This window comes from Budorcas taxicolor, chromosome 9 (genome assembly GCF_023091745.1).
Source record: "Budorcas taxicolor isolate Tak-1 chromosome 9, Takin1.1, whole genome shotgun sequence".
Lineage (NCBI taxonomy): Eukaryota > Metazoa > Chordata > Mammalia > Artiodactyla > Bovidae > Budorcas > Budorcas taxicolor.
In genome coordinates, this window is record NC_068918.1 from 81153042 (window position 1) to 81179146 (window position 26105).

Genomic DNA, 26105 nt, shown 5'->3' on the forward strand with positions numbered 1-26105 from the left:
GCCATTCCCTTCTCTAGAGGATCTTCCTGACTCAGGGAACTAACCTGGGTCTCCTGCATTGCAGGCAAGCTCTTAGCCACCAGTGAAGTCCAGCTGGCCCAAAGGCAGGCACTAAATATGCAGTATGATTGGAATTTGAACTCAATTCTCCTGAACAACCCTGTAACTTATTGAGTGCCTGTATCTGTTATTATGAACCATGCTCTCTGATAGACACTACGGCAATAGACTGCTTATGTGTATGCAGAAAAGTGCCACTAAATACGGTGGTAGCTGAGTGCATGAAGGCTTCCAGTAATTAGCTGTTGTTAATCTGGAACATCTGGGGAAGGAAGCTGAGACAATATCTCATTAATTCATTCTCAGGTGCCAGGGTGAGGGTGGGAGAATGTAGCAAAGATTTGAAGGCAAAGGAGTCAATCTACAAATGAAAGTGAGACTAGATGGAAAATTCAGTCAGAGAGAACTTTCCATACCCGGAGATAAACAGTAATGGAAAAGAAAACTAAAAAGAATGCATATGCACGGGTTTACGTGCATGACCAGCCGCTCAGTCGTGTCCAGCTCTTTGCAACCTCACGGACTGTAGCCTGCCAGGCTCCTCTGTCGGTGGAAGTCTCCAGGCAAGAATACTGGAGTGGGTTGCCATTTCCTTCTCCAGGGGATCTTCCTGACCTAGGGATTGAATCTATGTCTCCTGCATCTGTCTGTGTGTGTGCGTGTGTGTATAAATCACTTTGCTGTACAGCAGAAATCAGCACAACATTGTGGATCAAATACAATTAAAAAATGTAATCCTCAAAAAAAAAAAAAGTGGACGATCTGGAGGAAAGAGAAACCTATAGGAATTAGAAAGAATGCTTCAGTCAGAAAAAGGACACCTCAGTGAAAACAGTCATAATGAAATAAATTCAGTTCTTCTCTATCAACTTCTAGGGAAAGTGGCAGATTTTATTGGTGTAGAAAACCTCTCACAAAGGTGGTGTGGCCCGGGGAATTCTAGCCAACTGTCACTCAAACATCCAGAAAACTGAGGCATGCCCTGCAGAGAGGCAGCAATTAATTCCTGACTGCTCTCAGCCTTCAACGTAGGGGAGCCTGAGGAAGTGGTGAGGTGGGATTCAGAGAGCCCCCCCAGTGGGTTGGGGGGCTGCCTGTGGGCATTGTGAACTGGCTGCAGCTCAGGAATGTGTTGGAGGAGAGCATCATTAACTCCTCCAAGTGTCTTTGAGGAAGAGTGCCTCTCTGGAATTTGACATATTTCCAGTAATGATGGGAAAGTGGGTGGGGAGGTAGGAATACACCACTGATAATATTACGTGAAATTTCCTGGAAGAAGCTAATGACGGGAAATGTATAAAATATGCAATTTAGGGTGAAAGTGAAAGTTGCTTAGTTGTGTCTGACTCTGCCATCCCATGTACTATACAGTTCATGGAATTCTCCAGACTGGAATACTGGAGTGGGTAGCCTTTCCCTTCTCCAGGGGATCTTCTCACCCCAGGGATCGAACCCAGGTCTCCCGCCATTGCAGGCGGTTTCTTTACCAGCTGAGCCACAAGGGAAGCCTGCAATTTAGGAGGTAAATTCTAAATAGAAAGATCACATTTAAATAGAAAATTAGTACTCATTCTGCCAAGCTTCACTGAGCTCTTATGTATGTGTGCACACACAGTGGGGGGCTATAAAAATATTAGGACATGAGGTTGCTTTGCTGATTAAATAATAAACCCCTTAAGAATTTATTTTGGTTACATTTCCATACTGTGTCCTATGGAGTGTGCTACACCAATGCAGATATCCTTAATTTCCACATTTGTGGGAAAAAAAAAAAAGTGTTTTCCATTGTGTCTTCGCTGTAGAGCAACAAGTCTGGACTCCACACACATGATTCACAAGTTTCTGAACATGAATTCTGGCTCCTGTATCTGTTTCTGTGATATTTACAAACATCCCAAATGCCAGCATACTAAAGTGATCATTATGAAATATTGGGTTGTGTGTGTATCTTTCATTTCTACAGATGGTAAAATATGGACACATATTTGTACTAAAACGACTTATAACAGACATTCATTCAGTAAGTGCCTAACTGTTCACTGTTTGCTCCATTTCTTTTTTTCATTTTTATTTCAGTTTTGGCTGTGTCGGGCCTTAGTTGCAGCAAGTGGGATCTTCTGTTGCGGCACTTGGATTTAGATCCGTGACATATGGGATCCTAGTTCCCTGACCAGGGATCAAACCTGTGTCCTCTGCATTGCAAGGCATATTTCTAAGCCTGGACCACCAGGGAAGCCCCTTGCTCCATTTCTTGATCTGGTATTGGACACAACATAGCCCTGCAGAGAGAAATTGACTTTAAGCAATCAATGTGTCTTTTTAAATCAACTCCCCTTTAGGACCATTCTCTAAAAATTGGTTTCAGAGTTTCAATTATCAAGAACTACCAATGATGTCATTTTAAAAGATGAAGAGAAATGGAGACAACAGCAGAAGACTTGATATTAGACTATTTTCTATCCATGTCTTAGACATGTCTGTCCCAAATTTCACTCGGTCTTGCTCCAAGGAATACAGTCAGTGTTGTTTGTTTTTTTTTTAGCGTGGCTGATGATGGTGTTTTTTTAAGGTAATAAAATACAGGACATATTTGCTGTGAATCAACATATACGTATAATATGTGCTTAAAAAAGCTCTAAAAGGGGGAAAAAAACAGTCACGAGGGGGTCACGTGGAAACATGTTATTTTTCACTGTTACACTGTCCATAACATTTTAAACTAACATTTCCACTTTTTGCACAACTAAAGCTATTGAAGAGAACAGAATGCATAAACAATGCTCACTGTGGGAGTCTTGAGCAAAGCTTAAATATTTTATGGGAGAAAATGCCAATAGTCTATGCTAAGAATATTAAAATAAGCATACAAAATCCCGTTAGAGAGTTCTTCAAATAGTGACTTTAGGAAGAGAAATACATTTGGTATATTTTAGAAAGTAAGGAAATAAGTCTGTCCTTTTTATGTGTGGGTGGGTTTTGTGTTTGTTTACTGACGAGTTTGGATAGTGGGGTGGAGAAAATATTACACACTACTCTTGATTCAGTTTACCTACTGGTTCTTCATCATGGCTACGTATGGGACCTATTTTGGAAGAAGGTCTACTTTTTAAAGAAAAACAACTGGTTCTTAGGGAAAATCCTTGAAATGATTGTAAACAAGATGAAAACTTTATAGTAGCCCTGTTAATTCTGAGATAAAGGCTGAGGACAAAACCACATATGTCTTTACACAAACCATCAACTGAGGAATTTATTAGATGTTTTAACTTAATACAGAAAGAATCAGTCATTGGTAAAAGGAACTCATTATTTTGATATTCTCACATTTTACCATCAGCTTTTCCTTTATATGTAACAGTTCTACCTCAAATTTCCTAGTGCAAAATGGAATCAAGTTCCTTCAGGTTCTGGAAAAGAATTGCTAAGTTATTCTTTAAATGTTTTATTTTTCTCAGTCAAAACATCATGGTAAATCAATACTACAGCTTTACTTAGGAGTCAAAGACAATTTACAAATGTGTATGAGACACTTGATTTATGCAAGAGCGTCTGAGTTGGAAAGTCAAGATGGACAAGACAGAGGCTCTGAAACTGAGGCGTTCCGACAGGTAAATAGGCATCATAGAACACTGTACTGACAGCTGAGTTAGATGTGTTTGCCAGATGGAGACCGAGGCAAAGGGAATTCCAAGCAGAGGGGGAAGAGTTGTGTAGAGTTGTGAAAAGGCATGACATCAACATAGTGGACAGATCAGATGTTTCAAGATGGGAGCGATAAATTAGAACAGGCAGTGAGGCGTGATTAGGTGATGAGCCAAGAAAACAGTGAGCTGGAATCCAAATCTCAGATAGATTTCCTTTAAGATGATCTTGGTTTTCCAAGCTTTACTTTCCCTACTCACAATGGGAACAAAGACTAAACACGTAGCAAAAAGGCAAATTATTACACATGCTTAATTCAGTTCAGTTCAGTTCAGTCGCTCAATTGCATCTGACTCTTTGTGTCCCCATGGATTGCAGCATGCCAGGATTCCCTGTCCATCAATGGAAAGCCAAACTGACTGCATACTTAAATGACAACTTAAATGACTGCATATTTAAATGACAAGTTTACCCAGGTTTTCCCTTTCAACTTGAGAGAATAAACCCTTACACCTTGCTGTCATTATACAACCCATGTCTTCTTCACAACAGTCCTGGAAAGTAAGCAGGGTTTTTTTTTTTTAATTAATCATTCCCATGAGTCAAGAGGAAGTACTCGCTGAGGTTGACTTACTGACTACCCACAACTAAAACATATCAAGCCTAGCACTGGAGCTCCTGCCTTCCGCCTGGTTTCACACTCATTTTTGCTGTGCAGAGTTTCTCTTCTTGATACAGAGGAATGAATCGTGGTATTTTACCTTTTCAGGTATTTACAAAATGGGTTGCTCTTCAATGTTTGGAAAGGGTAAAGCCTCTTATTGCAAATCGTCTGATCACAGCTCTCAGTCTCTAGGAGGTATTGCCAGGAGGACTCAATGTGCAATACGTATTGGCGAGGAACAACCTCTCAGCTCCCTGGGACTCGAGACTGCCAGGGAGGAAGGAGCTGCTCTAGAAGCTCTGACAAAACCTGACAAGGGAAAGAAGGGGTGACGCCACTCGTGACTACAGAACAGGGGTCGCTACTGCAAGGAGCCTCCCCGGGAGGCTTTGCTTCCACCAGCAAAGACAACTTTGGGGAGACGCGGATTGGGAAAGGGGAGAAGCACCGATGCATTGCTTAGGAAACACTATACAAAGGAAGAGAAATGGGAGCCGAAGGGGCATAATCATTTCGGACAAATACAAATCCAGTTATAATCAAACCTATGACGTGAACCTCATCTTCCTTTCTATACTCCGGTGAAGCGACTTGGTTTTGAATGGGGTGTGGTGAGGATGGGAATGGTGGTTAGAAATGTGTCTGGAAAGGTTATACAAGACTTGTCCCCAAAAAACACTGCCCCTAGAATTACTCCTCCTATTTTTCATAATGAGGTATCAAATATTATAAAATAAATGTTTCATCTGGCTTAAGCTTTGATTTCATTGAGTTAAAACCTGTCAAAAGTAAAATCTGCTACTAACACTCTGTCCGCTAGAGGGCAGTGTTGCCTTTATAAACAATGTTTTCATCAACAGAATAAAGAAAAAAAATGAAAAAGTTTCTGAGTTTATCCTTATTTGGAAAAAAAAAACTACCCTTATATATATGGGGTTTATATAATTACATCTTTCTAAGGACTTTGAAAAGAGTCAAATTTTCTGTGAGTGAAATAAACTCAAAAGCGATCAATTTAATTTTGGGCTAAGTCGCTTCAGTCGTGTCCGACTCTGTGTGACCCCATAGACGGCAGTCCACCAGGCAGTCCACCAGGCTCCGCCCTCCCTGGGATTCTCCAGGCAAGAACACTGGAGTGGGTTGCCATTTCCTTCTCCAATGCATGAAAGTGAAAAGTGAAAGTGAAGTCGCTCAGTCGTGTCCGACTCTTTGCGACCCCATGGATTGCAGCCTACCAGGCTCCTCTGTCCATGGGATTTTCCAGGCAAGAGTACTGGAGTGGGGTGCCATTGGGGTGTGTACTCAGACGGTAAAGCGTCCCGCCTGCAAGGCGGGAGACCCGGATTCCATTCCTGGGTCGGGAAGATCCCCTGGAGAAGGAAATGGCAATCCACTCCAGCACTCTTGCCTGGAAAATCCCATGGATGGAGGAGCCTGATAGGCTAGTCCATGGGGTCGTAAAGAGACGGACACGACTGAGCGACTTCACTTCCTTTTTGCTACTTAGGAAGTGTTCTGGATACTTCCCACTCTAAGTCACTTTAACTTAGGTGTATTTTAGTCCTAAAAAAGGGTCAGGCATAATCCTGTTAACATTGTAGGTACTCTTCCCAATGATAAGCTGTTTGAACTCTTAATATGTCTCTTGCTGGGGTAATATGGCCTGAAGATACATTCTTAGAATAAATTAATTAGAAAAGATTTTAAACTACCAACAGGCAGGAAATATTTTTTTTCCTTAAAATGTGTGCAAAGAGCCATTGTGAAAGTGGATCCCAAAGGATTTCAATGCCAGTTTGGGCTGTATGTTAATTACTTCTTTTGCTGCGAGGTAAAGACAAAATCACTTCATCTTCTCACACTTGGTCTCTTTGTTACCAATTTCTTTCTACATCTGCTTCTGTTTGAAAAGATAGGTTTCCAAAACTCTTTTTTTTTTCAAAACTCTCTTTTTCTATTGGTATTAAATTTTTGTTTCTATTGGTATTAAATATTTATTTCTATTAGTATTAAATTTTTATTTTACTTTATTTATTTCTATTGGTATTACATTTTTATTTTTATTTCCATGTATTTTAGGTTTATGGACATTCAATTGGTTTAGGATGCCAACTGCATTTAATAAGTTATTACCTGGTTAAAATCTGGATCTACTATGTTAGCTTATGTTTAGTTAAATAACTGAAGCCTCCTATTCGGCATATATATAGTTTCTTTTTTTCCCCCCTTAAAATTAAAAGAATTACAGAACTGAATATTTAGATGTATTTTATATAATATATGCCAATCATTAGAATCCTCGACTTCAGTTCTCAGGTTGATTGAAACCCTATTTTAAGCTCTTCCTTCAGCCTACTGTAATTTTCGCTGTAAGTCATAATTAAGTTAGTGGATGCTTCTGTGGGAAAGCAAGTATCTAGGATGTGAAAAGACCAACTGGACTTTTATTGAGTTAGTAGACACTGTTATTAAAATGGCATGTGATCACCCATGTCCTTAAATGCTTCAGTTAAGTTGGAGTCAGGCTTCTCTTTTTAGTTAACGTGTCTATTATAAAAAGCAGAATGAAAAGGTTAAAACACCAGCAGCTGATACTCAGAAAAACATCTGCTAGCTGTCACTTACCCATCCATGGCATCCATTCCTTCCCAGGGATTTTCCAGTTACTGTGCGTGTGACTGTGTGTGGGATTAACAACTACGATTGAAGGTGATAATCCTGATCTTTGGGGAGACTTACTTAATCTCAGGATATGATGAACTTAGAACACTCTGGGTATCAATGAGTGTGTGGGCCCTGCTCCATAGAACTCAGGGAATACTGAGTTCTGTCTGTACTCCTTTATATGAGAGTTGGAGAGAAAGGACCAGGGATACCCAATGTAGAAAACAGGTTCTGTTGCATTAACTGAGATACAAATAGAACATGCTAAGCACACAGTGGCGAAATTCTACGAAATCTGAAAATTTCCTGTCAGCCTGAGACTTGCAACTAATATCTATACAAACGATTATTTAGGGATGCCCTAGAAAGTACTGAACCCTAAAGTAACAGGTATAGGTATGTTGTGAATCCCGTCTTAACAGATGAAGAAACTGAAGCTCAGAGAGATTGAAGTGAAAAGTCGCTCAGTCATGTCCGTCTCTTTGCGATGTTATGGACTATACAGTCCATGGAATTCTCCAGGCCAGAATACTGGAGTGGGTAGCCTTTCCCTTCTCCAGGGGATCTTCCCAACCCAGGGATCAAATCCAGGTCTCCTGCATTGCAGGTGGATTCTTTACCAGCTGAGCCACAAGGGAAGCCCCAGAGAGGCTGAGAAACTTGCCAAATATTTCATAGTCATATGTTATAAAACCAGGATTCATCCAGGTCTAATTCCAGTGTGGTTTTCTTCCCTCTCCCATGCTGCTTCTTGAAAGTCGGCTTTATACGAGGAAGGGAGGTTATTAGAATTTGTGTGTCCTCTTTAAATATGGCCACGCCACATCTATTTAGAATGAAACACATGGACTTATTATTCGACTATTACTTATGATATTGGTCAATTAAAAGTTTCTGTGCTTTTTTTTTTTTTAATACAAAAAAGTAGCAGTGAAATATACTTTCTGCTTAGGAGCACATGCTCCCAGGCATGAAAGTTAAAGTGTTAGTCATTCAGTCCTGTCAGACTCTTCTAATTTCAATTAGATGTAGGGAAATTATGAAATTTTCCAGATAAGCAAGGGGTTGCAAAAATGTCGTGACTTTAGTTTTCATATTATTATTGATTTGAAGAGGCTGGGGAGGAGTGGAGGAGACAGTTCTTAAACATTGTCCAGGTAGCTAATATATCTGGCTAGGATTTACAAGGGCTGGATTTCATCTTGTTTTAGAAATTGAATAATTTGTTTAAATCAGAAAGGGAACCCCAGCTTCCCTCATCTTGAGTCTTCACTCCAAAAGATCAGGGTGTCTCAGAGCCTTTGGAAAGGGGTGCACTCGGCAGCGTTTCTCTCCAAGTTTTCTTCCTCGTGCACCTTAAGGAGAAGTTTGATTCTCCGAGTTCACTGGCCACCTCCTGGTGGACCAGACGACATGATGTTTTACAATCCTTATCCCTTTAGACCTCCCTGGTGTGTTTGCAACACCCATCATTCCCCTCTGTGTGAAACTCTCCATTCTCCGGGCTGCTGTGCCGGCCCTGTGCTGTGTGTGGTATGTTACCTCCCAGACCATCTATTCTGTCTTCTGTGTTTGCAGAGCTGCACCACTCTTCCCTGAAAGGCTGGTTGGTATTTCCCGAGGTTTCAGCCTGTAGGTCACTGCTCTACATGCTAGGTCATCTTACCTCCTGTCTACTGTGTGCTGATGACCCTCCTTGTTCTATCTAACCAAGACCCGCCTGCAAACTTCAGCATCATTTCCACAACTAATTCTTGGATACCACCAATGGAGCGAGTCCAGCCGGGCCTAACCATATCCTCTGCCAACACGCTACCCGCTCTCTGAAGGCTCCGTCTCTCTACACCAGCGAAGGCAGCTTCTCTATACCACCACCACGGGGCCAGGTCAGGGTTGGCAGCCCCCACCACAAGCTCTGAGGCTTCTACCCTCTGACCTTTCCCTCCCCACCACCCCGCTTCATTCTCGCTCCCCTCCCAGGCTCTTCACACTTGGACTCTCCCCTCTCCATCTTCCCTTCCACGTCATGGGAACCATGACCCAGGTGGCCCCGCAGGCATCCCCAAGACACCCAGCAGGATGCGTGTGTCCCTGGTTCCTCCCTGAGCTCAGGCTGTGAGCGCCTGACATTCCTGGCTGGCTTGCTTTCTTCTAGCTGGACTTAACTTAATCTTTCTCCATTCTTTTTTGGTTCACTCTTTCTACTCTTTTCAACAAGATTGGCTATAATGTTTTCACTGAGCATTTTATTTTCTCCATACGCATCTTTCCACTGATGGTCTAAGTGCTGCAAATGTGACTCAGAAAAAATATATATACATTTACAGTAAACAAAGAGTTGAAAAGGAATGGATAAAGAAGATGTAGTTCATATATACAATGGAATATTACTTGGCCACAGAAAAGAACAAAAGAATGCCATTTGTTGCAACATGGATAAACCTAGAGATTGCCATGCTAAGTAAAGTCAGACAGAGCAAGACAAATATTGTATGATACCACTCATTTGTAGAAATTAATTTTTAAAAATGATATAAATGAATTTATTTATAAAAGAGGAACAAACTCACAGATTTTGAAAACAAACTTACCAAAGGGGGAATGAATGTTGGGGGAGAGAAAAATTAGAAGTTTAGGATTAACATACACACAACTACTATTAATATATATATAACAGATAATCAACCAGGATCTACCATATAGCACAGGGAACTCTATTCAATATTCCCTAATAACCTATATGGGAAAAGAATCTGAAAAAGAATGAACAAATGAGTATAAATGAATCACTAGGCTGTACACCTGGAACTAACACAAGGTTGTAAATTAACTATGCTCAGTACAAAAAAAAGAAAAAGAATGGAATGCCTTCAGTGGCAAAGGGTCAAGGAAGCCTGATTCTGGCAGTTTTCCAATAGATAGCACTCAGAGGTAACACAGACTCGGCAGAGGCAGCCTCAATACTAAATTTTTCTGGAGGGTGACCTGGGGAATAAAACCAAATATTCACGTCTAGATTCAACTGCTTATTGAGAGTCTGTTCCCTGTCACACTGAAGCAGGGAAAATCCTGTGAAAGCTAATGATGTCAACAGTACCAGGCAATAATCAGCCTTCAACTTTAAATGAGTGAATGAACAAGGGCATGACTTAGAGAAGGTCCATAACCCCAGTGGCCACTTTTTGGTTTTTTGTATACGGCCTGGGAAACCTGGGTTCATTTTGGTACAAGTCTTTTGACTGTGTGTGTTTAAAGATCATGATAAGTTATAGAAACTTACTGATAAAATTTACCCATGACATGGTGAGACAGAGTTTTAAAACTAGAATTCTTTGCAAGTGATGTTTTTGATCGTCTGGTTACAAGTCCTTTGGAAGTCCTATGTAGCAAACCTGTGCTCCCATGTGAGATAAATCAGGTCTCTGAGGGTGACAGGCAGAGAAAAGACTGCTTTTTCACTGGGGCCTCAGATGAAATGACTCAACTGGCATGTGTGAGTGGATTTATTTCCAGGGGGATGGTTTCTTTACCATGGAGCAGACATGGATTTTGTTTTTCCTTTCAAAAAATATCCTTTGGCTTTTAAAGCATGCCTTTTAGTATTTCCACTGGCAAAGAGCTAACGTGTGACAGCATCAGAGGATAAAATAGGACATTATTTTTGCACTGTTTTGAATTATACAGGCTGTGGTACTTGTTAAAAATGGAGGGAGGGGTGACCAAAAGTATGTTGATGAAGTGTTTATGGTTCACTTAGTCAGATCTGCTCCATGGTCTGGAAACCAGTGTGTGAAATGGGATATAATTTTAACTTTCACAAGGCTATTTAACACATTCATATTTTGACCAGTTTCTCCTGAGAAGGATGGAGACTATCCAGTGCAGTGGACCAAATACTGTAGGCAGCACACAGTAGTGAGTGGGACTGTGAGCTCCATCTGAAAAGTTTTAGTTAATATAATTCTTGAAGAGTTTGCAAAGTAAAAAGCTTTGGAAACGGTTCACATCCAGCCTGTAAATGAAAAGTATGGAAGTGTCATCTTCAAGTGGACAAAACAATGGATTGGGATACTAAGACTGGCATTTTAGTCCCCTACTGTCATCAAAATGGCTCTCTGAGGAGGCCTTACAAAGAGCTGTGAAAAGAAGAGAAGTGAAAAGCAAAGGAGAAAAGGAAAGATATACGCATCTGAATGCAGAGTTTCAAAGAATAGCAAGAAGAGTTAAGAAAGCCTTCCTCAGTGATTAAGGCAAAGAAATAGAGGAAAACAACAGAATGGGAAAGACTAGAGATCTCTTCAAGAAAATTAGAGATACCAAGGGAACATTTCATGCAAAGATGGGCTCAATAAAGGACAGAAATGGTATGGACCTAACAGAAGCAGGAGATATTAAGAAGAGGTGGCAAGAATACACAGAAGAACTGTACAAAAAAGATCTTCATACCAAGATAATCACGATGGTGTGATCACTCACCTAGAGTCAGACATCCTGGAATGTGAAGTCAAGTGGGCTTTTTTTTTTTTTTTAAGTGGGCCTTAGAAAGTATCACTATGAACAAAGCTAGTGGAGGTGATGGAATTCCAGTTGAGCTATTTCAAATCCTAAAAGATGATGCTGTGAAAGTGCTGAAAATTTGGAAAACTCAGCAGTGGCCACAGGACTGAAAAAGGTCAGTTTTCATTTCAATCCCAAAGAAAGGCAATGCCAAAGAATGCTCAAACTACTGTACAATTGCACTCATCTCACATGCTAGTAAAGTCATGCTCAAAATTCTCTAAGCCAGGCTTTAGCAATATGTGAACCGTGAACTTCCAGATGTTCAAGCTGGTTTTAGAAAAGGCAGAGGAACCAGAGATCAAATTGCCAACATCCACTGGATCATTGAAAAAGCAAGAGAGTTCCAGAAAAACATCTATTTCTGCTTTCTTGACTATGCCAAAGCCTTTGACTGTGTGGATCACAATAAACTGTGGAAAATTCTGAGAGAGATGGGAATATCAGACCACCTGACTTGCCTCTTGAGAAAACTACATGCAGGTCAGGAAGCAACAGTTAGAACTGGACTTGGAAAAACAGACTGGTTCCAAATAGGAAAAGGAGTACGTCAAGGTTGTATATTGTCACCCTGCTTATTTAAATTCCATGCAGAGTACATCATGAGAAACACTGGGCTGGAAGAAGCTCAAGCTGGAATCAAGATTGCCAGGAGAATATCAATAATCTCAGATATGCAGATGATACCACCCTTATGGCAGAAAGTGAAGAGGAACTGAAGAGCCTCTTGATGAAAGTGAAAGAGGAGAGTGAAAAAGTTGGCCTAAAGCTCAACATTCAGAAAACGAAGATCGTGGCATCTGGTCCCAGCACTTCATGGCAAATAGATGGGGAAACAGTGGAAACAGTGTCAGACTTTATTTTTTGGGGCTCCAAAATCACTGCAGATGGTGATTGTAGCCATGAAATTAAAAGGGGGCCTTATTGCTTACTCCTTGGAAGGAAAGTTATGACCAACCTAGATAGCATGTTGAAAAGCAGAGACATTACTTTGCCAACAAAGGTCCGTCTAGTCAAGGCTATGGTTTTTCCAGTGGTCATGTATGGATGTGAGAGTTGGACTGTGAAGAAAGCTGAGCACAGAAGAACCGATGCTTTTGAACTGTGGTGTTGGAGAAGACTCTTGAGAGTCCCTTGAACTGCATGGAGATCCAACCAGTCCATTCTGAAGGAGATCAGCCCTGGGATTTCTTTGGAAGGAATGATGCTAAAGCTGAAACTCCAGTACTTTGGCCACCTCATGCGAAGAGTTGACTCACTGGAAAAGACTCTGATGCTGGGAGGGATTGGGGGCAGGAGGAGAAGGGGACGACAGAGGATGAGATGGCTGGATGGCATCACTGACTCAATGGATGTGAGTCTGAGTGAACTGCGGGAGTTGGTGATGGACAGGGAGACCTGGCGTGCTGTGATTCATGGGGTCGCAAAGAGTCGGACACAACTGAGCGACTGAACTGAACTCAACTGAACTGTCATCAAGGAGCTTAATAATAGCAGGCAAGTCTTCAGTTGCCTTATCTGTCAAATCAGACATGGAATTTTCCAAATACTAGTTTTTAGAAAAACCATTTTTCTTTCAAACAAAATCCTGTATCTTAATCTGATGAATGAAAAAGCTGAATAGAGAACCATTCCCTTGGATACTGTCAATGGGGAGCTTGGGACTGAAGCCAGTGACACTCCCCACCCAAACCCCCAAGAATCATCATCTCACCATCACACAGCAGCAGGAGGAGTCAATGGAACATTCTGGACACATGGTATCTGAAATCTGTGGAGTTCTCATCTTTTATGAGTAAACACAGAAATCAGTGTTGCTTGCTAGGACACCCCCAGGAGTAATGGAGAATTAAAACAGAAGTGGATTAGCACCTAGAGACTTCCTTGAAAAAAACACAGTCTGGGTTATTTTAGTGTAGCCTCTGAAGTTAAGGGAGAGTTCATGGAACAATTTGGAAATTAGGTTTAAGCTCGCAGTGCATTCTGAAAGCTCACCCTTTCTGCCTCCTTTTTGAGGCACCTTGTTTTGTTATTAGCACAAGGCAACACACTTTCACAGGTGTCTGAATGATCTCATGGATTCACACTGTGAGTGGTTTCATAATGAGTCCAATCTTTAAAAGCATCCTTTCTCATAAAGGAAAGGGAAGGGGGTTAACTACCTGAAGAGGCTGGTTGCTCTTTTTGAGTCCTGATATAAGGGGAAACACTATTTTGACAAACCTGAAGCTCTAGTCGTGTGGTCTTGACAACACTGTCCTGGTTGGGAACAGCTTGGTCCCCTGTGCAGAAGGGCCTCCAAGTTTATCGGCTGTCTGCTTAATGGCCAAGACTCGGACATCCGTGACTTACTTGTGTAACACAGGTTAAAGAGGCTAAACCCGATTCCTTTGCTTTCTTTTCTTGAAATGGAGGGCACTGGGGAGAAGAGGGAGATAGGTGGATTTGGGAAAGGAACTGAAGTGGTTCTTTGACAAGGACAGAGGACATCATGAAGTAGTCCTAACTGTTGAGATTTTTGAAGGAAAATATGGGAATATTCAGTACTTATGTATTTATTCTCTTTATTATTGCCCCAAACAAAACATAGTGGTAATTTATAAGGACAGAAATAAATTTAAACGAGAGAGGAGCTGACGATGAAATGCAAAAGAGAAATGCAAATCTGAGGAAATACTAAGTTGTTTCAAAAAGCTATAACATGGGAGGACCCAGTGAGATATTTATATTTATTACTAGACAGAGAAATTTATTTTCTTGGCACTCTATTTCCTTAAAAGGAGGTAAAATCAGCTACATGACAACTGTTCCTACTGAAGAATGATGGTTACGTCAGACTTTGATTGCTAACTTTTTTGTACCTAAATTACATTTTTTGGTGTTTCTTCTTGTTCTACTCCTTTGACCTAGCCTGGAAATTTTGAAGAACACTTCTTTCTTTTTATTTTCCCTCTTAATAAGCTTTGACAATTTCTTGCCCTAAACTCAAAGTATAAAAGTTATGATACTTAAAGAATGGATGGGTAAAGGACATCTCCATTTATGAAGAGATAACAGTTCCGATTAGCATCCAACTTAACTATCTTTTTTTTTTTTAATTTTAATTTTTACTTTATTTTACTTTACAATACTGTATTGGTTTTGCCATACTTAAGTAGTTGCTTACATTAGAAACTACCTGTGTGAGCTCAGTCGCTCAGTTGTGTCCGACTCTTTGAGACCCCACGGACTGCAGCCCACCAGGCTCCTTTGTCCGTGGAATATTTTAGGCAAGAGTCCTGGAGCGGGTTGGCATTTGCTGTTGGAGTGGGTTGCCATTTCCTACTCCAGGGGATCTTCCTGACATAGGGAATTAACCTGCGTCTCTTGCACTGGCAGGTGAATTCTTTACCACTGTGTCACCTGGGAAGCCTCCATACTACCTTGATCTTAGAAGCGATTATATACTATTTATCAAAAAAAAACTTGTATGCTTATGGACTGTGCATTTTATGACCTAGACTCGGGTATCCATGACTCACTGATAGCAAATACAGCTCTTGACAACAATGCTCTGTTGTCTAAAACTAATACAACGCTCATCCAAGGCACCATATGTTTAGGGTCCAAATAGCAGGTTGGCCAAAATATCACTCAGGTTTTCTGTAAAAACCCAAAAGAACTATTTGGCCAACCCAATACTTGTCACCCTAGAGGTGTGGAGAGTTATTGCAGCTTCCAAAAGCTAATCTGTTCTCCACCCACAGTCTGTGTTCTGAGACAATCTGATGCTCACGAGCTCTCATGGACTATTTTGCTTAATCTGCACCTGAAGAATTAATAAAAGCATGTCTTGCTAAATATCTGAAGGACAGATAAAAACAAACTGCACAAAACACCTGTTTGACAACAAAGATTACACAACAAAACTTCAGTGTTTGGTATTTTAATTCTGAAGCAATTCAGAAATGAGTTCCTGCAGGCAAATACACTCATATCCTAATTACTGGAACATGGCATAGAGCAAGTGAGAAATAGAAGTCTAATTGTCAACAGGATGTAACAAAATATTTGCAATGTTTTATACAGACTTTAAAGTAAAACAGTTTTCCTTTCCAAAATAAGTTTTTTATTATATCCACAAGCTGACAGTTTTTAAAAAAATATGCGTTATTTGAAGCTAGGTCTTCTGTAAAGAGTTTTTATTTTTCCAATATGAAATGTTCCATAGCCCAGTGACCAACTCTTATTAAATGTCCACTATGGATCAGGCGCTGTTCTCAGCTAGTACGTGTTTTATTTGAATGTTTAAATGACGTTATTACGTAGGGATTCTTATCACTGTCATCTGATAGATGAGAAATCTGAAGACACTAAGCAACTTGTTGAAGGTCAAACAGACAGTGACAGATGAAGAGTTTGAATCTAGGCAGTCTGACTTGATGCTTTTGAACTGTGGTGCTGAAGAAGACTCTTGAGAGTCCCTTGGACAGCAAAAAGATCAAACTAGTCAATCCTAAAGGAAATCAATCTTGAATATTCATTGGAAGGACTGATGCTGAAACTGAAGCTCTAATACTTTGGTCACCTGATACAATGAGCCGACTCATTGGAAAAGACCCTGATGATGGGGAAGACTGAGGGAAGGAGGAGAAGGGGACGATAGGGAATGAGAGGGCTGGATGGCACCTCCGACTCAATGGACATTATTAGTTTGAGCGAACTCTAGGAGATAGTGAAAGACAGGGAAGTCTGGTGTGCTGCAGTTCATGGGGTCTCAAAGAGTTGAACATGACTGAGCGACTAAACAACAACAAGTCTGACTTCAGAACCACCATATTAAGTTGTTCCCCCCTAATTCACGGATTAAGGCCAGAGCTAGATGATCTCCTGAAGAACGAGACAGAAAAAAAATTTACACAATTGCACTGAAATACTTCCCGCTTCTAGAACTCTCTTTCTTCCATCTGAAATACTTAGTTTACAGCTTAAGGTTGAAAGAAAAAGGAATCGTAGCATGACTTTTCCCAACAAGGAACCATCATCTGGGAAGCAATTTTGATATTTACAAAAACTATTTTAAACCTCCTAGATTGCTGCAGTATTGGATAGTTTTCTGGAAATGAAGTCTCCTAGAGAGTTGAGAGTGTGTTCAACACCAAAGCTGCTACTGGAGCATCACATGTTTCATCTTCTGTTTGGGCCACTGTGATAATGCCACTAGATTACAGGACCAACCTCCAGGGATGTTGGGAAACTGTAGTGATCATGCACAGGAAGATGACTCCAGCAGCTGGGCATTGCCTTATGTTTTTTTTTTTTTTAAACATTTATTTATTTTAATTGGAGGCTAATTAATTTATAATATTGTAGTGGGTTTTGCCATACATTGACATGAATCAGTCATGGGTGTACATGTGGGCACATGTGCTTTATGGTTTCGAAACAGGTCAGGGAGATCCAACAGACCACTGCTAACCCAGAAGATCCACCTATGAATTGGATCTTACAGGACCCCGAAACGTGCAGTTCTACGGAAATTTCATTAAGTCTAGTTTGGCCCCTCCAACCTCCCAAGGGATCTCATCTTTGTAAATCTCGGAATTCTGGGTCCCACTGATTTTCTTATTTGAAGACACTTTGTGGGTTTGGAATGGAAACAGGGTTTCTGAAGTGCCCCAGTCATGGACATTTAGCACTAGACTGTACCTTGAGAATCAACTTTAACTCTTCATCACTTTTCTAGTGGGGAAACCACAAACCAGAGATTACAACTTTAATGTCGAAGAAGCTGTCAGACAACACTGCATTGGTGGCAGCTTCTCTGGCTCTAAGTTCAGAGTCTTTAACAAACTGGCTTGACCTTCATACCCAGCATAGCCCCTGGCCTTTTAGATTTGTGGGCGTGAGTCTGTGGCACTTCTTTATCCTTTTTAGGAGTCTGTGGCTGAGGTTGCCACTCTAATCTGTGACAGAACAGTCAATCTCTCATGAAAGCACGTAGAACTAAAACACTACACAGAATTCAATACTGCTAGAGATTACCTTAGTGTTCTTGTACCTTCTATAATATGGGAGAATGCTGTTTACTGTTTAACAAATACATAGCCACAAATCTTATTTTTACTCAGACCTTTAAGAAGCACAGGTGGAAAAAGTCATGATACAAAACAATTTTTCATTCTTTACTACCAATTTCAGTGTAGATTCGGAGGAAGCATTATATTCTGCTTAGGGAAAGGTGTGCATTAAACCAACAGTCATCTCCAATAACTACTGCTTGTAAAGGGAATAAAAAGACAGATTGAGAAGTTTCTATGGTTCCAAGGGCTGACACGCATGCTCACGCCAGTTATGACGCAGCTCAGGTGTGGTATCACACAGGTAAGAGGACGTACCAGGAGCAGCTGCAGCAACAGCACCAACAAAAGCAACACGTGTTGTTGGGCCTCTGGTTTCCAGGTGCCTGAGACACAGCAGGTGTTTCTTCATTCTGTGACTGCTGCCTTTTGCGCATTTCAGCTACTGCAGTGCCCAGCTGGCTGAAAGAAGAGAGAAAATATGAGACGGGCAAAAATTACAAGGGTAAATTGCCTCTGCTGAAGGAAGCATGCCTTAGTTAAGGGGTTGGGCAGAAGACAATTGGAGAAAAGGTAAACATGAATAAGCCTTAGCAGTCAAGTTGACAATTCTCCAGAAGTTATTTTAGGCGAAATTCTAAAAACTTTGGGGACAGACTACTACCATTATCGGCTGCATACAATCACAGTAAGTGTTGCCACGTAATCAGAATCAGTTGGGAAGGTAAATATGATAAGGTTTGAAAATGAATTTTTCACTTCCTTCTTTCCTCAAGGATGACTACACCTGCTTTCCTTTATGGACACCTTTACATGGTTATAGTGGGTGTGAGTAACTCTTTTCTCCACTGACGTTTATAGTAAGGTTATATAAGTTTACGAATCATTGCTACAAGGTTTCTAACTCTATAACATAGTGAAGAAGTACAGTTTGATTTTGGCCCTCTCTTACCTTTTATTTTTTTTCTCATCTCTTTTTAAAACATACAAACTCCTGTGTGGCACTTCTGGCTCACCGTCCAGGGACTTGATAACATTGGCAAAATTCCTTATTCTGGTAGCTGTCCCTGTTGCAAATGCATCAGCTCCCTTTCCTCCAGCACTCAAAATTTATTTTCATTTAGTAGATACTTGTGGAAAAATAAAAAGTTATCAAACCCGCAAGAATCATTTTAGTGGAATTTATATATCATGGCAGATAAGAAAAATGCTGGGGTACAGACTGTCCTACCAGTGACCTTACTGGTAGGGTGAGTGGCCACATATTTATAAGCCAAGTGAGTTGCCACATATTTATAAGACCAACTCTAATCCAAAAGTTATTTATGATAAAAAATAAAGTTTTATTTTATTAGACTAAAATAAAAGATAGCATAAACTTCTAGAAAAGGGAATGATTCTACTGAATAATATTTTCACAAATATGTAATGTACGTAAACCACACATATATATTATCATATGTATGACTGTGAGCAGTATTTGTTAATAACATAAAGTACTTTAGACTTTTTTAGCATTGTGATCTCATGCTTTAAAAAACATTTTCAGTTCTGAATACAATGATAGATACTTAAAAAAATACCATATTCTTTTTATAAATTTTATTATGTTTTACTGGAGGATAATTGTTTTACAATGTTCTGACAGTCTCTGTCATACATCGATATGAATAAGTTATATCTATATCTATATAGATATATAGATACAGATATCCCTTCCCTCTGGAGAATCCCCCTCCCCATCCCACCCCCTCTAGGATATCTCAGAGCACCAGGCTCGGTTCCCTGTGTTACAGTAGCTTCCTGTTAGTTATCTATTTTAAACATGATAGTGTATGTATGCCAGTGCTCCTTTCTCAAGAGCAACCCTCTCCTTAGGCCAGAAACAAACAAGAAAACCACAGTGATAAATAAACAGGGGTAAAGTCACAGTAATTCTGTAATTCAACTAAGGGAACAGAAAGCAGCAAAGGTTCCATATTCTACTGGGGTAAAAAACGCTCCACTGTGAGCAGTGGAAGACCAGAGTTCAGGTCACCTGAATAAAATCAGGGGTGGTGGTTCTGTCACTCATAAAAAGATGCTAAAAAAGCGATCTGTACTATCAAGGGTACCTAGTTGCAGGAGTGAGAGGATGCACAGAGAGCCCACCTGACCTGACCTAGGCCAAGAAGCCCACAGGTTCTGTGATAGGGTTAAGGATATCTCCAAAACCATTCCTGGATGAGAGAAAATCCTGAGATGCCAATGAAAGAGCTCCTTTGGAACTGAAGGTCTTGAGGGACTACAGGAGATAACTGAGAAGCATTATAAAGAGTGAGAGTGAGGAATACACCTATTAGTGTATTGCCTGAAAGCAAAACATCCAATTAACACTAAAACCAGAAAGTCACTCAACAATCATGAGATGACTATACTCCTGATCAAATGCAAATAATAGAATCATCTAAAATTAGTTTAATGAGCATATTTTTAACATAAACAATATGACAAAGGAAAAAACTGTTCATATAAGAGAACAAGAAATTATAAAAACAAATATAGGCAAAAATGAAACAAGAATAGACAAAATAGAAAATGTAGAAACAAGCAACATAGCCATTAAAAAGATTCAAATGAAATAATCTCTTCCCATAGCAACCTCCAGAAGAATAAGTATCAAGGACTGTACTCAGAATTCAACAAAAAGAGAAAAGTTGAAACATATAAAAGGGAATTGAGACAAGTATAGCAGTAACACTGAAAGATTCCAGTATATGTCCAACAAGATTTTTATCATAAGGAAAGAATTAACAGACTGTCAGGAAAGTATTTTAAAGGAAGTTTTATTGGAAGAAAAAACAAAAAGCAAAACCAAAAAAGACTTACAATGAAAGAGCATACCACATGCTTTAGCAGAATTAATAAAATCCACACATATATGCATTAAAATATAATCACAGAACTCTAAGATAAAGATATAAGCTGAATTACCCACAGAGGAGTAACAAGGACTGACATAAGAAGAGCCACATCAATCAGACAAGAAAAATAAAAGATCAAAATTGGGGACTGATCTGGTGGTCCAGGGGTTAAGAATTTGCCTACCAATGCAGGGAACATGGATTCGATCCCTGGTCTGGGAAGATTCCACCTGACATGGAGCAACTAAGCCCATGTGCCTCAACTACTGAGTCTGTGCTCCACAATTATTGAGCCTGTGCTCTAAAGTCTGTGAGCCACAACTATTGAGCCCGTGTGCTGCAATTACTGAAGTGTGTCTAGAGCCCGTGCATTGCAACAAGGAGTAGCCCTCACTCACCGCAACTGGTGAGACAGCCTGGGCAGCAAGGAAGACCCAGGGCAACCAAAAAATGAAATCCAAATGGGAAGGGAAGAGGTAAAATTGACTACACAGGAAAACTACCAGAACTAATAAACAAATTCAGCAAGGTAAGAATCCGCCTGGAGTGCGGGAGACCTGGGTTCGATTCCTGGGATGGGAAGATCCCCTGGAGGGCATGGCAACCCACTCCAGTATTCTTGCATGGAGAATCCCCAATGGACAGAGGAGCCTGGCAGACTACAGTCCACAGTGTTGCAAAGAGTCGGACATGATTGTGCAACTAAGCACAACACAGCACACAGCAGGATACAAGATTAACATGCAGAAATCTATTGCACTTCTTTATGCTAACAATAAAATATCAGAAAAAAAATGCTTAGTTGCATTTGCTTCCTGTGTGCCATGATAAACAGTGATGCTGAAGGTAATTCATGTGGTTTACCTATAAATACAGAAAGAAAAATTTGTATGTCTGTTACAGTTTTCTCTGAGTTCATCAATCAAGTTTTAAGCAAAACAAGTCTTCTTAATGTTATACAAGTGAAAAAAGGAAAAAAAAAAAGTTTTGCAAAATGATCATATCTATGGACTGAAACTGTCAAATACTTTTGAATATGTGGAGGTCAATCCTTCTTCCTTCTCTTCGACTCCATAGGAAGAAAGACTGTCAAGAGATCACTTACTTTCAAAGATAGAGGAGAATGAAGTAGGAAAAATTCTCCTTTACAAACAAGAACGCACCTGTGCACAAAATTGGGACTTCAGGCTTTGTGAAGTGTGCAGCCCCAGGAGGACGCAGGATTCAGGGGCAGAGCAGGGCTGGGAGCAGGTGTGGTGGCCTCTCATTGCTCCCCTCACCCTGGCCGACTTGAAAACACTTCATTTAGGGCTTTCCTGGTGGCTCAGTGGTAAACAGTCTGCCTGATAATGCAGGAGACATGGGTTTCATCCCTGGTCTGGGAAGATAATACATGCAGAGAAACCGAGCCCACGTGCCACAACTATTGAGCTTGTGCTCGAGAGCCCAGGAGCCACAAATATTCAAGCCCTCGGGCCCTTAAGCTCAGCAACAAGAGAAGCCACTGCAATGAGAAGCCCGCTTACAACTACAGAGAAGCCCCTGCTCTCCGCAATAAGAGAAAGCCCATGCAGCAACCAAGACCCAGCACGGCCAAAATAAATTAGAAGACAGAAGTACTTCATTTAGTTCTCACTGAGGTTCTGGGAATGCTGCTATGGAATAAGATTAATGGCTCCAGCATCTTCATTTCCCCCTCCACGGCTTAGGCAAATTTATTAACAAGGAAAACCCATAAATCTAGATAGTGATCAGAGAGGGCTTTCCTTCTGTTGTGAATTATTGTATCTTCCAAGAAATGAAGAGAAAATTCTGCTCTCACTTCCAGTTGTATACAATTTTATCCCATGTTGCTCCTTTCATTTTTTCTGGATGAGATGTAATGATCAAAACCATGTTTATGCAAAAAAAAGCAAAAATCAACATGCAGAACTACAGCAAACCAAAAAGCTTCTGCACATCAAAATGAAAAGTCAATCTACAGAATGAGGGAAGTATTGGGGGACAACAGGTCCTGATATGGTCCCCATATATTTCCCCCATCCTGTAGACTGACTCAGTGATAAAGACCCCACCAGCAAGGCAGGAGTCATAGTTGTGGGTTCGATCCCTGGGTCAAGAAGATCCCTGGAGGAGGAAATGGCAACCCACTCCAGTATTCTTGCCAGGAAAATCCCATGGACAGAGGAGCCTGGTGGGCTAGTCCATAGCGTAGCAAAGAGTCAGACATGACTGAGCGACTAAGAACATACGTCTGATAAAAGGTTAATTTCCAAATATACAAAGAATTCCTACCATTCAATAACAAAAAGACAAAAAAATCTGATTTGAAAATGGGCAGAGGAATTGAACAGGCATTTTTCCAAAGGAGACATACAAATGGCCAAACAGATGGCAAGATGCTCAGCATCACTAATCATCAGGCAAGTGCAAATCTAAACCATAATGAGATTATCACCAAACACTTGCTAGAAGGGTTATCATCAAAAAGACGAGAGATACAAGTATTGTCCAAAATGTAGAGGAAAGGGAACCCTTGTGTGATATTGGTGGGAATGTAAATTGGTTCAGCCACTAAGGAAAACGGTATGGAGGTTCCTAAAAAAATTAAAAGATAACCATATGATACAGCAATCCCACTTCTGAATATATGTCCAAAGGAAATGAAAACTGGATATCAAAAAAATGTTTGCATTCCCATGTTTACTGCAGCATTATTCACAAAGGCCAGGATATGGAGACGACCTAAGTGTACATCGATGGATGAATGAATAAAGATGTGATATACATATACAAACAATGGAATATTATTCATGGATAGTTCTTAAGGGCATTATGTTAAAGGTGATAAAGCAGACAGAGAACAAATATTGCATGGCATCACTTATATGTAGGCTTCCCAGGTGGTTCCGTGGTAACAGAATCTGTCTGCCAGTGCAGGAGAGGCAGGAGACACAGGTTCGATCCCTGAGTCGGGAAGATACCGTGGAGGAGGAAACGGCAACCCACTCCAGTATTCTTGTTGGAAACTTTTATGGATGGAGGAGCCTGGTGGGGTACAGTGGGGTCACATGGGGTCACAAAGAGTTGGACAGGATTGAGCGACTGAGCAGGCATGCATTACTTATATGTAGAATTTTAAAAAGTTGAATTCATAAAAACAGAGAATAAAATCAGAGGTACCAGAAACTAAGGTGTGGGGGAACTGGGAAGATGTTGATCAAGGGTACAAACTTGAAGTTAGAAGATGAATCAGTTCTTCTTATTCAGAGAAGATGAAGAGCAAATACATGGCACTGTGATTATGGTTAACACTACTATATTGCCTATTTTGAAGTTGTTAAGAGACCTGAGGATGAGATGGTTGGATGGCATCACCGACTCCCTGGACATGAGGTTTGAGCAAACTCCAGGAGATGGTGAAGGACAGGAAACCTGGTGTGCTGCAGTCCATGGGGTCACAAAGAGTCAGACATGACTGAGCAACCGACGATGACAAAGAGACTTGATCTTAAATATTCTCACCATAAAAAAAATGATAATTATGTGATGGGATGAAGGTGTCAGCTAGTACTACTCAGGTAGTCATACTGCAATATATAAATGCATCTGATCAACACATTTTACACCTTAAATTAACATTTTATATGTCAATTATATCTCAGTTTAAAGAACATCTTTACAGTTTGAATAATGAGTCAAATAAAACAATATAAAATTTAAAAGGATACATACAGCATCTAAAAAACTGCATATGACAAGGATGGGAGAAACATGGGCTTAATAGGATCATAACAAAGTAATTTATTGGACAATAAATTCATTACTAATCAACAGTACGATATAAACAAAATCATTTAGAATGCATTAATAAGAATATGGTTTGTAATACAAACTGGTGATAGGTCTTCTCTAGGCTGGTTAAATGATCACGTTCAATTTCGGCCCCCACAACATAAGAAGGAAAGTGGAATTTGCTCAGAAGATCAGGAAAGTTAAAAAAAAACAAACTCAAAGAAAATCTCATGAGAATACTACACTTAGAACACAAGTGTTTAAAGAAGATTCAGATAATCAGAATCAAAATTACCTAGTATTTGAAGTTACATTCAGTAGAAGAAAATATCCATCTGCTTGTAAGATCCCTAATGTTAGAAGGTGGATTGATAAATAGAAGCAACCGAAAGAGACTTGCTCTCATAAATAGAAAGTCTGTCTGATATTCAGGTAAGACTTTAATTTACCTGTGAGGTTAGTATCAAGTCAAGCTTTCTTGAACTTATTCAAGCTAAGGCTGGACATTCTGAAAGAGGCTGATGTACAGGGGCCTTAAGTTTACGTGGATGGTTAGGTTAGACTGAGAAAAATGTTCTTAGTTCTAAAGTTGTTATTCTTAAAATGGGCTGCCCAAGCTGAGAACTGTCTTTAAAAATACAGTTGGGAGGGAGATGAAAAACTGGTTTTCTTTTAAATTTGTTCTCTTGTGGATAGCACTGTCAAATCTTGAGTATGTCCTGATATTATTCTTTATCATTTTTGCTTATATGTTGTTTCCCAATTGAATTATAAAACTCTTATGGGGAAGGAGAGAAAAATACATTTAATATATATTGGTTTTCCCGGAATTTAGCAGTGTTTTCTGTCAACAGCAGATGCTCATGATACTGTATCAGCTATACCTCAATAAAAAACAGTGGATATTTTACAATAAAAGTACAACACAATAAAGTAAAATAAAATAAAAATGTGTATTTTATCCTCTTAGAAACATTCATATCTTATCTTAGGAACACAACTCAGGGATTGAAGCTGGGTCTCCTGCCTTGCAAGTGGGTTCTTTACTGTGTGACCCACCAGGGAAGCCTGTAAAAAACTTCAGTTCAGTTCAGTTCAGTCGCTCAGTCGTGTCCAACTCTTTGCGGCCCCATGAACCGCAGCACGCCAGGCCTCCCTGTCCATCACCAACTCCCGGAGTCCACCCAAACTTAGAAATATACAAATGACAATATCCTCCATCCCTCCTGCTAAGCTGCAGTACAATATGGTGGTTAAACCATCTTTGGAGTTGGGCTGTGTCCCGATCTTCCCTCTTGTTATCAACTGTATGCCCTTTGGATAGTTATTTAATCTCCTTGTGTCCAACGTCCGTATCTGAAGATAATTATTGATAATTACAGAACATATCAGCATATCATTACTACTATAAGGGTTAAGTGGATTGAAAATTTAAAATACTTGGAAAAAATCATCAAGTACAAAATCATTGTACTCAAGTACAATGCTTGAGAGCATTGTACATAAGGTCACCAACAAGCTGGTGTGGTAAATATTTTCAGGCTACAGCTGCTGAAGATTTCCATCACTTCCTTCCTCCTGAGAGATCACTCCACTTTATACAGGGCGGATTGTACTGCTCTTGTGTCCATTGGTTAGACTCTTCCTAGATCAGAGATCTACACAAAGGCTTACTCAGTGAAGAAAGAAAACTAATGGTTTGAATTTTCACTTCGCCACGAACACTGTAATTTTTATCACATGTAAATGAACTGAGTATAA

General features: G+C 40.1%; 1 protein-coding gene across 1 annotated transcript in view; it reads right to left on the reverse strand.

Annotated features, from left to right (window-relative positions):
* The window catches only part of RGS17 (regulator of G protein signaling 17), a 33246-nt gene extending 15145 nt beyond the window's left edge, over positions 1–18101 (reverse strand). The window contains exon 1 of the mRNA XM_052645936.1: positions 17965–18101. Coding sequence (XP_052501896.1) covers positions 17965–18083 — 119 coding nt within the window. The 5' untranslated portion in view covers positions 18084–18101. The remainder of the gene's footprint in view (positions 1–17964) is intronic.
* Positions 18102–26105: the final 8004 nt, after the last annotated feature.